Source organism: Callionymus lyra, chromosome 9, assembly GCF_982586985.1.
Source record: "Callionymus lyra chromosome 9, fCalLyr1.hap1.1, whole genome shotgun sequence".
In the NCBI taxonomy this organism is placed as follows: Eukaryota; Metazoa; Chordata; class Actinopteri; order Syngnathiformes; family Callionymidae; genus Callionymus; species Callionymus lyra.
This window is the reverse complement of record NC_141826.1, coordinates 11,433,132-11,446,576: the sequence shown is the minus strand read 5'-3', so window position 1 is coordinate 11,446,576 and position 13,445 is coordinate 11,433,132. Positions and strand designations below refer to the sequence as shown.

General features: G+C 38.6%; 1 protein-coding gene across 3 annotated transcripts in view; it reads left to right on the top strand.

Annotated features, from left to right (window-relative positions):
• Window positions 1-13,445, top strand: part of unc5a (unc-5 netrin receptor A) — a 209,146-nt gene that overhangs the window by 79,876 nt on the left and 115,825 nt on the right. For all 3 annotated transcript variants that reach the window (XM_087799791.1, XM_087799792.1, XM_087799790.1), the window contains exon 2: window positions 2,535-2,750. In XM_087799791.1, coding sequence (XP_087655917.1) covers window positions 2,535-2,750 — 216 coding nt within the window. The remainder of the gene's footprint in view (window positions 1-2,534; window positions 2,751-13,445) is intronic.

Sequence of the window (13,445 nt, the reverse complement as noted above, 5' to 3'; positions counted from 1 at the left end):
GGTGTGCTTCACCGTCTTTTATCCTGATAAATTAGCAGACAAGAAACCGAAAACAAGAGAAAGGAAGTCTTAATATACCGCGTGGGGGGAAATAAATAGCTTCGAAATAGCCTGGGTTATGCAACTATTGAACAGAGAGGATTATTATTTATATTTTGTTGTTTATATCTTCAATTTATGCCAATATTTCTTAACTTTAACCTGCCAAAGGTTTTAGCTATTTCTCAAAAACGTTTAAGACACATGTCTTTTTCTATATTAATACATTTATTCTTGTTTTCCCAAACTTAGCTTAACTAATGAATATAAAACAGGCATCATTAAATGTTAAAAAGTTGGGATGTATTACTATTTATCTACAAATCTTTTGGTTTTGGGATTCCAGGGCAATAGACAGAGATGAATAGAGGTGAAGAAGAGAGTGCAGGCAGGGTGGTATGGGTAAATAATAACATCAGGGCTGATCTGTGTCAGTAGGATTGTTTTTATAGGAGATCTTGAGATCTTTCAAGATGTATATAGGAAGCAGAAGAAAGAATGGAAACATTATGTATTTTCAAGTTTGTATTGGGAGAACTAGATAGATCAGCACTGTATGGACGATAGAGTACCAGGTTAAAGACTACTACGCTACTAGGAGTTTAAGAAAACATCGAAACACTTACATATTACAATATTTATTTTAACATTACAGTATCAATATTCAACAGATTTGTATGATTCAAACCCATTTTTGGCAGCAGTCATTATGTCCTCTAATAGCTAATGCCACGAGATACTGGTGATAACTGAGGACAAGAGGATACAGTCAACTCCAGCAGCTATTAAAGCTGTTGTGTGAACATATTTTATTCTCAAAACATATGAAAACGGCAAGTCATGTCTGTCTGTAAATTTTGCAACACCAAAGGCGAGTAATCGTGAAACACTACAAATATATCCATGTTCCTAAAGTATCGCAATATATATTATTGTTGCATCTGTATTGCAAGATTCTTGCCTGTACACACCCCTAATGGCTAAATTAGTACCTTAAAGAGAAATAGGTATTGTCTGTTTTCTTATTTTTATTTATAAATATATATTTAAATAAACACAATGTAACTTTACTTTTAGGATTGATTAAACATAATATGCTTTGGTATTGTTTTTCTATTGCTTTTTTTGTTTGTTATCTTGTTGTAGTATTTTATTCTGTACTGCAACCCCAAAAAAAATCCTTACTAGCAACGAGAGTTTCTAAATCTGATAATATTGTACAAGTTGTAAAAAATTGAAACATTTAGAGGTATTTGACTCATAGATGAAGAACTTGAGCTTCATATTTAGAGCTGAAAAATTAATGAATGACCGATAAAAGTATCTTATAAAATACTTATCACAAACTTGTCAACATTTGTTTCTATTTTTGGCCCCCAGGCCACACATTTCCCAGGTCAATACTTGGACTTGATACTTGTAAATGGGGTTGAATGAAACCGACTAGGGTGAGCAGCTGTGTGGTCACAACATTATGCATCTGTGCCGGCAATTGTGTTACCAAAGCACCAAACTGCACACCAGATACCGACACGAGCATCTGCCTGACATTTGTATGCACAAGGAACAGGAGGGCAGACGGAGGTCATCACGTGCTTTTTTTCCCTCTTGTTATATGCGAGCCCCTCCCTCCACCACCTCGGCGACGGAGAACGCTTGGTAATTTCTGGCCCGTCAGCCGTGTTTGATTCAAGTCCGTAAATGACTATCGCGGCGCTTTAAATGAGTTTTATTTTGGGATTTACTAATCTCTCTGGAGTGCTGGTGGTATAAGTAGAAAATGTCCTTCTTTCCACTTTTCACTCGCTAGCAAATATGTTTTGAGAGCGAGAGGCGGGCGTCGTCTCCGCTGAAGGCCCTCTCGTGTCGCTCGCTATTTGTGTCGAGCATTTTTCACCGTTGTAAATTGCAGCATTGTTCTCCTGAAGGACGGGAGTGTGTGTGTGTGTGTCTCCGCCACCGGCCATATGGATTTTACCCTCCGCCTTGTGTGTCTCATATTTTACATTCAACCCTGTCATTTTAGCTTTAACTGGCTGTCTATCCGTCGCTCACGTTCTAACCTTCGTGCCTCGTCCCACCTTATGTGGGCACAGTTGAAGAGCCGAAATAACGGCGCGTGAGGAAGCGTGGTTACGGGAATGCCATTTATCGCTGCCAGTGCATCGGCTGATGCTAAAAAAAAAAAAGGCGGTGATGAAGAGCAGGGAGATAGACATGGACGACTTGACTGGCCCTCGGTGGAGAGTGCACAAGTGCATCACTGCCAACTCGCCGTCCCTTGTTCGTCCTGTCCATCACTGTCTCTTCACATATGCATATGAATAAAGTGGAATTCAGCGAGGACCCGCTGACTTTATACATTAGTTATTTCGGAGTCATATCGGTGGTGCGAGACGGCTCTGACACGCGTGACAACTTAAAAACATGAAAGCCTTTTTTTTTTTCTTTAAAACTTTTGCTGAAAGCATCTTTTTGTGTCCCCTTTTACCAAGGATCGGAGCACGCCGCGACCGCGTCGCTCCCCGCCGCCTTCTCCGACCTGTTGCCGCACTTTCTGGTCGAGCCGGAGGACGAGTTCATCGTGAAGAACAAGCCGGTGATGCTGACCTGCCGATCCACCCCGGCCACGCAGATCTACTTCAAGTGCAACGGCGAGTGGGTTCACCAAGACGACCATCTGATTGAGAGGACCGTGGATCCGGCCACAGGTAGGAGCCAGATCAGTGTGGGGGAAGTTGATGACTCGGCAGTTTTGTGCGAAACAAGCTCAAATGTGGAGGCTCAGATGAAGAAAAAACTTAACAGAGGATCCAGTTTGTCAGCAGAACGATCAAATTAAATTACTCCAACTCCTTAAAGGTTTATTTTACTTAGACCAGGCGTGTCAAACTCAATCAGGGCCGAAATCTTTAAGCGGACTAGGTTACCACCAAAAAAAAGTATTTTCCGCACTATTAGGCGCACTGGACTATAAGGCGCACCTTCAATGAATGGCCTAATTTAGAACTGTTTTCATAAATAGGGCGCACTGGATTATACGGCACATAGAATAAAAGATACAGTCGAACGTTTGACTGCAGTTGCGTTATACATCCACTAGATAAAGCTGTGCGCCGGTATGAAAGCTAGAGCGCGTGGGTATGACTGGTTGAACACACAGCAGAGGGATTTTGTATGTACAACAACCAAGACACACTTGCTCAAACCGGTGGCAGCAATCTCACTCCATAGACGTCCGCCATGATGTGACGTGCGTCGTAAATCCCACCGTGTCGGCTCAGTCGGCGCAGAGTCATGAAAGTTTTTGTAAACAAGTCACCTACCAGGATTCAGCCCTACTTTTGCGACTCACCATCACTTCGTCTAAGGGTTGTGGTTATTTTATTATGAGTAATCTGTTCCTTTTTGGAGTCCATGCTAATGTAGCAACCAACGCTAGCATGTGGACATCTTCAACTTCGTCTCATAGGACACACTAAAAAACATCCAAACACCCCCATGGTGCTCGTCTGTAACGTTCATCTTGAATTGAAGCCATTAAAAAATGTTATACGATATTTGAAGCTTGTTTTAAGCAAAAGATCCAGGATAGCAGTGTCAATTCTTACTTGTATTGCTAACTGGCAACGAAGGGACACTTGGAACTAGAGCTGATATTAAATATTAAAATATAACCCTTTGTTGACATGAGGGGGAGTAGAAAAGTCTGGCTGAACTATTGCTTCAAAATACTGTAACAGGAAGTGAGTCTCATCGTGATATTGTCTTTTCACTTTTTCAAGGTTTTTTTACCTAATCTCCATGTTTTTACACATTCATCAAAATTATTTTTCTTCTCTAGTTTTACTCCTATCGTGTGTCTCGGTGTAATTGTTGACATCCTGAATTTATGAATCTCTAACTAATCATATACGTTACGATATAGACATTAATCTACTTTGATTTTTAAAACATCCATCCGACGGGCCACATGATATGACTTAGCTTCACAGATTTGGCCCACGGGCCTTTAGTGATTCGTGTAGAAAACTCAAATACAACCTCGATGGCCCCCAGTGCTTGGAAAAGGTAGTTTATCTGATAATATTTCTCAATATTTACTTTAGTTATAGATATCTTACACAGACTACAAGGCAAACCTGAAGAGCACATTTAAAAATAACATTACTATTAAAAAAAAAAAGAATCCATGTTTTATTTATAGGCTACATGGGAGGCTGGCTTTGGTCCACAGGCACAGTAAGATTCACACATGTCTATGAGCAAACCTTCATACATCTTTGATCTGACGCAGAGCTTGTCAGGACCTACAGATACCTGGTCCTAATGTTTTATGACAGGTGGACCAACTCACTGTCCTACAGAAAAGTCATCCGAGAGCGCCACAGTCTTTCCACTTTTACTTTTGTCTTTCCGTCTATTGTTTTTGTCTGTCCATCTGTCTGTCCATTTTTGTGTCTTGTCTTTCTGTCTGTTTGTACATGTTTGTGTCTGTTTATCTGTCCATGTTTGTGTCTGTCTTTTTGTCCGTTTATCCATGTTTGTGTCTGTTTGTCTGTCAGTCCATGTTTGTGTCTTTCTTTCTGTCCGTTTATCTATGTTTGTGTCTGTTTGTCTGTCTGTCCATGTTTGTCTTTCTTTCTGTTTGTCAATTTTTGTGTCTGTCTGTCCATGTTTTTGTCTGTCTTTCTGACCGTCCATTTTAGTGTCTGTCCATCTGTTCTTGTTTATTTCTGTCCATCTGTTCTTCTTCATGTCTCTATGTCTCTGTGTCAATTCTTGTTCCTGTCTCTCACTCTGTCCAACCTTCTTTCTGTCTGTTCGTCCATTCTTGTTTCTGTCTCTCACTCTGTCCAGCCTCGTTTCTGTCTTTTTGTCTGTCCATTCTTGTGTCTGCCTGTCACACTGTCATAGAAACTGTTTGATTTCCCATCTGTACATTCATTCCTGTCCTCCATTTGTACTTGGCTGTCTGTCTGACCATTATCTCTCTCTCTCTGTCTCTCTGTGGCTGAGATTTTAATCAAACATTTAGACGGCAGATATATTTAGGTGCTCCTAACAGCCGCTCTCCATTAACTCATTTTCACCAACAGCGAGACCCGCGTTCATTTGTTCGAGCTGCAGTTTGAAAAATACACACAATCGCTTCAGAGACATGTTTGTTTTAATTGGTGCTGTGGTGCAATTTTGAGTCCTCTGCCATCAGTGTCATAAACAAGTATGACACTGATGTGGTGTGAATCAGCAGCAATCTGCAAATTTAAACTCCCCACTCACAGGCTGACAGCTGACAGGAGAGTTGGTGTGAAAATAGCAGGTGTCCGGGAAAGGCAGAAAAACAGACCAAGGAAAGAAGAAACGTTGTGTTTTCATTTGACAGAGTTTAACGCAGAATAGGAAAAAAAAAACAAAAGGGAGGCGTCACATTACTGTTTCGTTCTCGATAAAATAAGGTAACTGAGCTTGTAGTCCAGCCATCTGGGCGTCAAGCTGTCTGTTTCACACAAGAGCTTGTTCACAAATTTTTTGGAAAATGTAGCCGAGCATAAGGACCTTGAGAATATGTAAAAAAATAAAAAATAAGCACAAGTTTCCTTATTTAGATCCAGCAACTCAAAACATTCAATTATTGGCAGGAAGTAGAGTTACACAGTACAAGTGTCTAACTGTGATTAAACCATAACAGTTACACATAAACCATGAATGTGCATCTGTTACTAGTGTTGAACTGATCGACTTTTAGAACATATTATTGGATAATGTGGTTTAAAAATGTAGCAGCGACTCTGACCACCAGTTATTTCAACGTCTTGTTATATTAGTTTAATTTAATGTATTTCTTTCATTTAACTAATGTTTACATTTAATTTATATATGCCCACTTTCATTTATTTTGTTCATCTAATTAGATTTTTATTATTATTTATTGAATTCATTTTAATCTGTACTGTCAGCACCACACAACAAAAAAAAAATCCTGTGCTCTGTTTACTGGCAATAAATGTGTTCAGATTCTGGATTGAGGAGAAAAAAAAGCTACTTGTTTTAACGTTAGACCAGGGCTGTCTAACTCAATAACACAACTGGCAACTGGGGGCAAATTTATATCCGTTGCAGAGTCTAAAACTGGCATTAGGAAGAAATATGAGTCAATGTTATTCTCTGTTTGAACTTTTGGAGGCTAATTTTGGTCCAAAGCGTCTCTGCTCAGTGTCAAAACACATGAATTGTCCTTCAAAGGGAATGTATGTCTGCTCTCTCCCATCTTTCATCTACTCTCCTCCGTCCGCACATTCTTCTTGTTTTGGATGTGAGATTTGTAGATTCTTTTTAGCTGGGAAGGAGCCTATTAAATGACAAAACGTTTACGTCTTCTTGGGTCATGACAGCGACAAGGTCTTACGTATCTTGGTTGGCAACATCATTCGCCGTCATTTTGAGATTAATATAGGGCTTTAGCTGTCTAACATTTTTGTGGTCGAGTATTGTACTAAGAAATGTAATCCGATTTTCTTTTTATATTATATTTATATTTTATATTTATAAAAATGAATAGCAGGTATTCTTAGTTGAAATCATTTTTTTTTTAGATAATTAATGAATATGGCAAATGGCTAACTGGTTTCTAGTATTAGTTCACAATACAAATAGAAAAAAAAACAACTCATAAAATTGATAGCTGTTGCTGTAAAGAATTGATTAGCATTGGGAATGAATTATTACAAACCTTATGCCGTAACCCTTTCTATGTTTTATTATAATTTTATTCTTATGTCATAGCATTATTACCTATTTTAAAATAGTGTTTTAGGATTTACGCTTAAGGCTCTTACATTTTAAGATCTACCCTACAATTAAACAAGCTAACTTTGTAAGTTATTTAAAGAGATACTTCATCAAAAATTCAGAGTAATCCGTTCCTTTTTAGAGTTAAAGCTAAAAATGTTGGTCTATTCTAACGTAGTGACTGATACTCAGGTTCTTCTTCGTCCAAAATGATCCAAAATAGGTCAATAATTCTCGTCTGTAACATCCATCATGTAATGTCCAACTAAAACTTATATAAGCTTATTCTGAGGGTTTTGAGAGGCATGCTCAGACATATAAAAATCAAAAGAGCTGATCTTGTCGACTTATTAAGTTAAAATTGTTCCATAAAACTTGAAGATGTCTGTATATATAATTTTTTTGATTGTTGCAGAAGTTATTTGTTCCTGCCTGATGTCTTTCCTCAGTGAAACACATTTTTGAAACAGATTTAGGCAGATATCTTAGCAGCGCCCGCTAAAAACGATCTTAAAATACAGACTTGTTAATTTTTTCGGGAATAAAATCCTCTTGTCAAGGAGTGGGACATTATAGACAAGCATTATGGAGTATCTTTTTTCGACGAAGATGAAGCTAAGCATCAGTCGCTACGTTAAAATTGACTTACATTGTTGTCTCTAACTCCAAAAAGGAGCCGATTATTCTGAAAATAATCCCAACCCATTTTTGACACGATGGTGAGTAGAAAGTGAGTCAAGTTTGAATTCTGGGTGAACTGTCGCTTTAAGATGAAGTCCCGGATTATTCAAGGCACATTTTCTCGTTATTAAGTATTAGAATCATTTGTCACACACCACAGTAGGCATATATTCAACATTCTTAGTGGCACAGCAGGAGGTGTATTTGTGTCTGATTGTTAACTGATCAGGTGAGTTGACACTAATCTACAGCGATCCACAGGTATGACCTCACGTCGCTACTCTATACCAACGTTGGCATCTTGACAGAAAAAGTGGAAATAAGCCTCTAACAGCATGAGCGGAACTTTTTTCCTGTCAAAGGGGACTCAAATTATTTTGGGGATTTTTTTGTACGAGGCGCTCATTGTGACTGCCTCGGCTTCAGAGCGAAAGCGATCTGGCGTCTGCGCTTCATAAACCCTGTCAACAGTTTGGTGTCACCCTACAGTGGTTTGTTTAAATTACCTTGTGTCGCTGGCACACCTTTGTGCAGATGGAGCCATTTTTAGATTTTTTTTTTTTTTTACTCTGAAAGGCTCACTCCGGCGCCGTTCAAGAAAACAATGCACGAGGCAAGAGTGTCAGCGACGGTGCCGCTAATTAGCTCTTTTTGCTTCTTTTTTGTGGGTGTGACTGGTTAAATATAATTTCGCGGCGTGCACTCACGTACACTTCATGAATCTGCCCTGGAGAGAAACGAATACATTTCAGTTTAACAGTCTCAATCTGGTTTCATAATGAGGAGTTTTTTCGTGTCTGCATTTGTGTTGTTGTAGGTCAAAATGATTTATAAAAATGTCTGCAAATGCTTCAGAACAGCTACAGGCAGATGTTTTCTATATTATATATTTCTTCCTCTCGTTTTTTTTAACGATCTATAATTATCAGTTTGTCAAGTTGTGTGTTGAAGTTCAGCAGTGCAACACTGACAGCGTTATATTTCCAGAGTTCCTATCATAGATGAACTATTCATCCTGCAGGATACTTCCTGCTCGCTTTTGTCTCAGAGCCTCCATCTTTAATGACCCCAGTGAAGGTCCAAGGTCCCTCCCAGCACTCCCGCATCACTCGCCGGTGCCACTGTCTGATGATGTATATGTCATATGTGGGACCTCCAAACTTACGAAGGACACATTTGACTGCATCGATCTCTTCCCTGCTGGTGTTAAATGTCAGCCCTGCCCCCGAGGAGTTCAAGCCTGCCTCCACGCCCTCAGAAGAATAAATCCAACACCCTGTTGACATTTGTCTGCATCTGCATATGTATGTGTTTATAGAGGTGTGTCACAGGATTATTGTCACAGCGGAAATAAGTGCTTGATTCTGGATTAAACTCAACATTTCATGACTTGGAGAGTACTCCACAGACGCATACCTCCCCCCCAAATTAAATTATTTAATATGACTACGTCTTTAAAGGCACCAAATGTCAACCCAATTAACCACATGTAAGTAAGTAAGTAAATGTTATTTGTAAAGCGCCTTCCTAGAGGAAGATTGTTCCATATTTTAGGAGCAACAGTCTGGAAGGATTTCTCTCCTCTGGTCTAGAAGTGTTTTCAGGAATCATCAGTAGATTCTGATCCACAGACCTAAGAGCCCGAGCTGGGGTGTAAGTCTGGATCAGATCACTGATGTAAGGAGGAGCCTGACCATGAATAGATCTGAAAGTAAGAACCCGAATTTTAAAATGGATCCTGAAAAAACTGGCAACCAGTGAAGAGTTTTAAGGACCGGGGAGTTTTGTATCAACTGCAGGCGAGACAGCTCCTTCTTGTTTAGACACGAAAATAAACTGTTACAATAGTTTAAACGAGAAGACACAAACGCATGGATTATAAACTCCAGATCGCGTTGTGACATATTTTTTCTAAGTTGAAATATGTCAAGCTCCAGGCCTGCGGGGCAAATCTGGCCTGCCAAGTCATTTTATTGGCCCGCTGGATGGTTAGCCTTAAATTTAAGTAGTTTAATGTTGATACTGTGACCCATAAAGATGACAGTGTTTAAGATATGATAGAAAATACGACCGAAAGACAACAAAAGGGATACCACAAACACATTTGTTTTCGGTCCTTCGGGTCACCTTGACCCTGAGATAACAAAAGTGTTAAAAGATTTTGGTTCCTTGTGTGATTGTTCTTAAGCTGCAAGCTAGGTTAGACCAAGAGTTTTCAGCTCGGAAATAATGTTAGAGTAACAAGACATTTTGGCTTCACAGTAACATTGATGCTAATTTATTTTCCTGAATATTTCTTATGCTTTTGTTTAATATAATAATTTTCAGTGTAATAGTAGTTCTGATCTGAGTAGGTTGGTGTGACCTTCATTAGTAGATGCTACACAGGTCAGTGATGAATCCTTAAAAACACCATCGAAGTCTATCTTAATCTGTAAAGGTCAATCTATATCCACAACTCTCGCCCTGGGTAACTGGGATATACTCCTGCTCCTGGGTCTCTGATATTGATGTTACGATACATAACCTCCATGTCAGATGTAAAAATGTCAATTTGGTATACCATGGAAATGATTAACAATGAATAATTTAACAAGAATAAATGGTTTAAATGGGTTTATTAGACTTAGAATGAAACACATTTATCTTATATTTTGTCAAGACATGTTACGATACATTTGTTAAATTCATTGACACACAGCCAAGAGACCAAGAAACAAAACAGAAACGACACTTGAGAGAAAATTGAATTGGTTTTTGTCATGTTTCTACTGTCCTTGCCGCGGATAAAAAATAATTACATAAATATTAAACACAGTTCCTCATTAACGCTAGATTTTTTTCTGCTTCACCATCGGCACCATGGACAACTACCTGTTTCCAAGCAACCGAGAGTTTTGTCACACGAGGAGCTGCCCAACACTGCCTTCAGGACGAGAAAATGAGAAGTGTAAACACTTACCTGGGTTGACAACAATTGATTGACAATTTGTATCCAGTGGAACGGTGACAAATCACCTTCTTGAAAAAGATCAGGTTCTATAACAGGATTTTTTTTCGGTTACAGTGAAAGTACTTTAGAGCTTTTATTTGAAACCACACATTTAGCAGGGAAGCACCAAACATGTTTTCACTTATTTTCTCAAATGGAACAACGTTATCGACATTAAATAATTATGCCGTGAAAGTCACCGCAGGACTGTTTCGCACCTAAATGACAATAATATATGATCAATCGAGTTCTTTTGAATATTCGAATATATCACCACGAGCTGAATTTTTTTTCGCACCTTTCATTCGGCAGCTGTTTTGGCAAGGGTGATACCCACTGAGAAAATATTAACATATAAATTGCTTTATATAAGTTGGCAAGTAAAATATTTATATTTTATGGAAATGTTGTGATTTTACAGTACATGCTTTTTACCTCATTTACACTCCTCTTTAAGAAATCTTAGACCTCCTTCGTTCACCTTCTTTTCTTGGTACTGATGTATTTCTTTAGTTTTGGGATGATTTATCTTTTATTTTAAATATATTTGACTTAAACAAAGAGAATGTGCATGAAGTTGTTACATCCGGATTATATCCAAAACCTAAGATTGCATCGGTAAACTCCTGGAGGTAATACACAGCCATGCTTTTAGTGTATTGAGCAAGACACAATTTCAACATCTCAATTCCAAAAATCAATCCTAACTCCACATTTAGTGACATTATAGCCGTTACAGTTAACACTTATCTCTACAGTTGCATGTTTTCTGTTGGAAAGGTTTACACTTCTGACCCAAAATCAGACAAAAAATAAAAAAGTTTAGTATTCCTTAAAGAGTTCAACAAAAATCAAGAAATAAAAAAAACAGAAAGTTGTAGACTGTAAAAACAGCTTTCAAAGAACAAATGTACAAAGCAATGAACAAGGAGAGGCCTGACCTGTCAAAAGAGATGGGTGAATATAATCGAGGTAATGAGCAGACATATAAAAGGTCGTGTGATTGATCATGTTGCAGAAATATGGCAAAAACACAAACGGACAGGCAGAGCACAAGGCATGCAGTATCGAAAGAGTCCAGCGGGGGCACGAAAACAGTCCAACCTTCAATCTTGACATTGTCGACTGGTGCAAACTTCTCTTTTTAGCTTAGCTTTGATTTTTGTGGGATAGAATATTACTTCTTCCATCAGAGGTGTGCCAGGCTGGACTGAGGCCACACTCTTTGATTATTTATCAGTGTAACTTTGCAACTGATGATCTACGTACACAGTTAAGACTAATAATCATAAGATAAGAATGATCAGCTGCAGAGATGACTTCATTAACTTTGTCCTTTCATGGCTTTCTATCATCTCTACTGGTCGGTCTTCTTCTGTTTTCTAGATGTCTACATGTCAGCTGTCCTTTCTATAAAATGTGATCTGGGCATTCATGGTCCATCCTTATAAAACCTTGAGGGTCAATGGTGTGATTCTTGGTCATGTGTCCAACATAATCTGCCAGTGAAAACATTCCTCATTAATCCAAAACACTTCAAGACATAAACAGGTAGCAACATCTATAAGACACCAGTTGAATCAATGTGTAATGCCTTATTTAAAGGTATTGAGATTCCATCATGTTATAAAAACAACCCAAACCAAAATCAATTCAAAGACGAGAATCTTTCTTTAAGGTTGACTCATCTGTGAGCTTGAAAAAGAAACATTTTCATTCGGAGGTCTAGTTTTTTTTACCCCCCCAAAAGTGTCCTGAGATTTTGTGTGATGACTCAAGTGCATGTTTTTTATTGCTCAAGTATATGAAATGGAAAAATAAATGGATCAAAGGGAAAGCCAGGATTCAGTCAATGATGCTTTCATCGTCAAGTAGCACAACTTGAGATAAAGAATGATTTTTTTTAAGGCAATATTTATAAAGCTCGGCCCATGTCGGGGTGTAATTTGACGCCGCTTGTTTTATTATGATGCTTTGCAAGTGGATGTGTGTCTGTCTAAATGTCTTTTACTTCCTCCGAAATATGTCCACTAAACTTGGTGGCTCTGATGATGGCAGGTCTCAGAAGCACTCAAGGTGCGCTTAAAAGTCATGTCCTCATCCTGGTCTGATGCACTTACTTGAAGTTTTGCTCCCTCCGGTTCTAGTTTGGACATAGATGAATCGATGTCCGAGTTGGCAAACTTGATCCATGCTCATGCAAGGACGGACAGCAACTGAAGCTGAAGGAAAAACCCTGGGAGTTATTTAATATTGACCTCAAACAAAAAACAAACTTTACCTGCTACATTTGTACAAACACCTGCTTCTTCTCATAACTTTAGCTCTTCGTCAAGACCCGACAGATGGAGAGATTTATTGGGTAGGGTTGACCGAGGACACAGGCAGAAACTATCATGTGATTACAGTGACGTATGATTGTGAAAACGGAAGTGTCTCCAGTACCTTAACTGGAGAAGCTACTGCACGTGCAATCAGTCACCAACCGTCCTGAATCAACTCTTATCTTGTCTGGCTTTGATTTGTTCCTGATCGTATAATAATATTAACAACTTTATTGACACTACACAGTCTCAAAAGCAATGTTTTTAAAGGCCCAGCTGATTGGTCCAGCCAAATATTTGAAAATTAACCAATGGACAGCTTTCTCTGTCACAAGGTCCGGCCGATTATGTCGGCGTTCTAACAGATTTGAACGTTTTTCGTATTATAGAAACATGTATGCGACAGCCAATCAAACTTTACTGGGTTCTCGTGATTACCAGTCCAGTGTTGAAAAACATTTCTAGACATCCAAAATGAATCTTTCTTCAACCATGGCGTCAAGTAAAGGAGGAAGATATTTACTTTTACATAAGCTATGAAGCAATGTTATGTGTTAAATGTAAAATTTTACATGTGCAAATATTGTTTTTATTTTAAAAATTCATGTGACACTTTA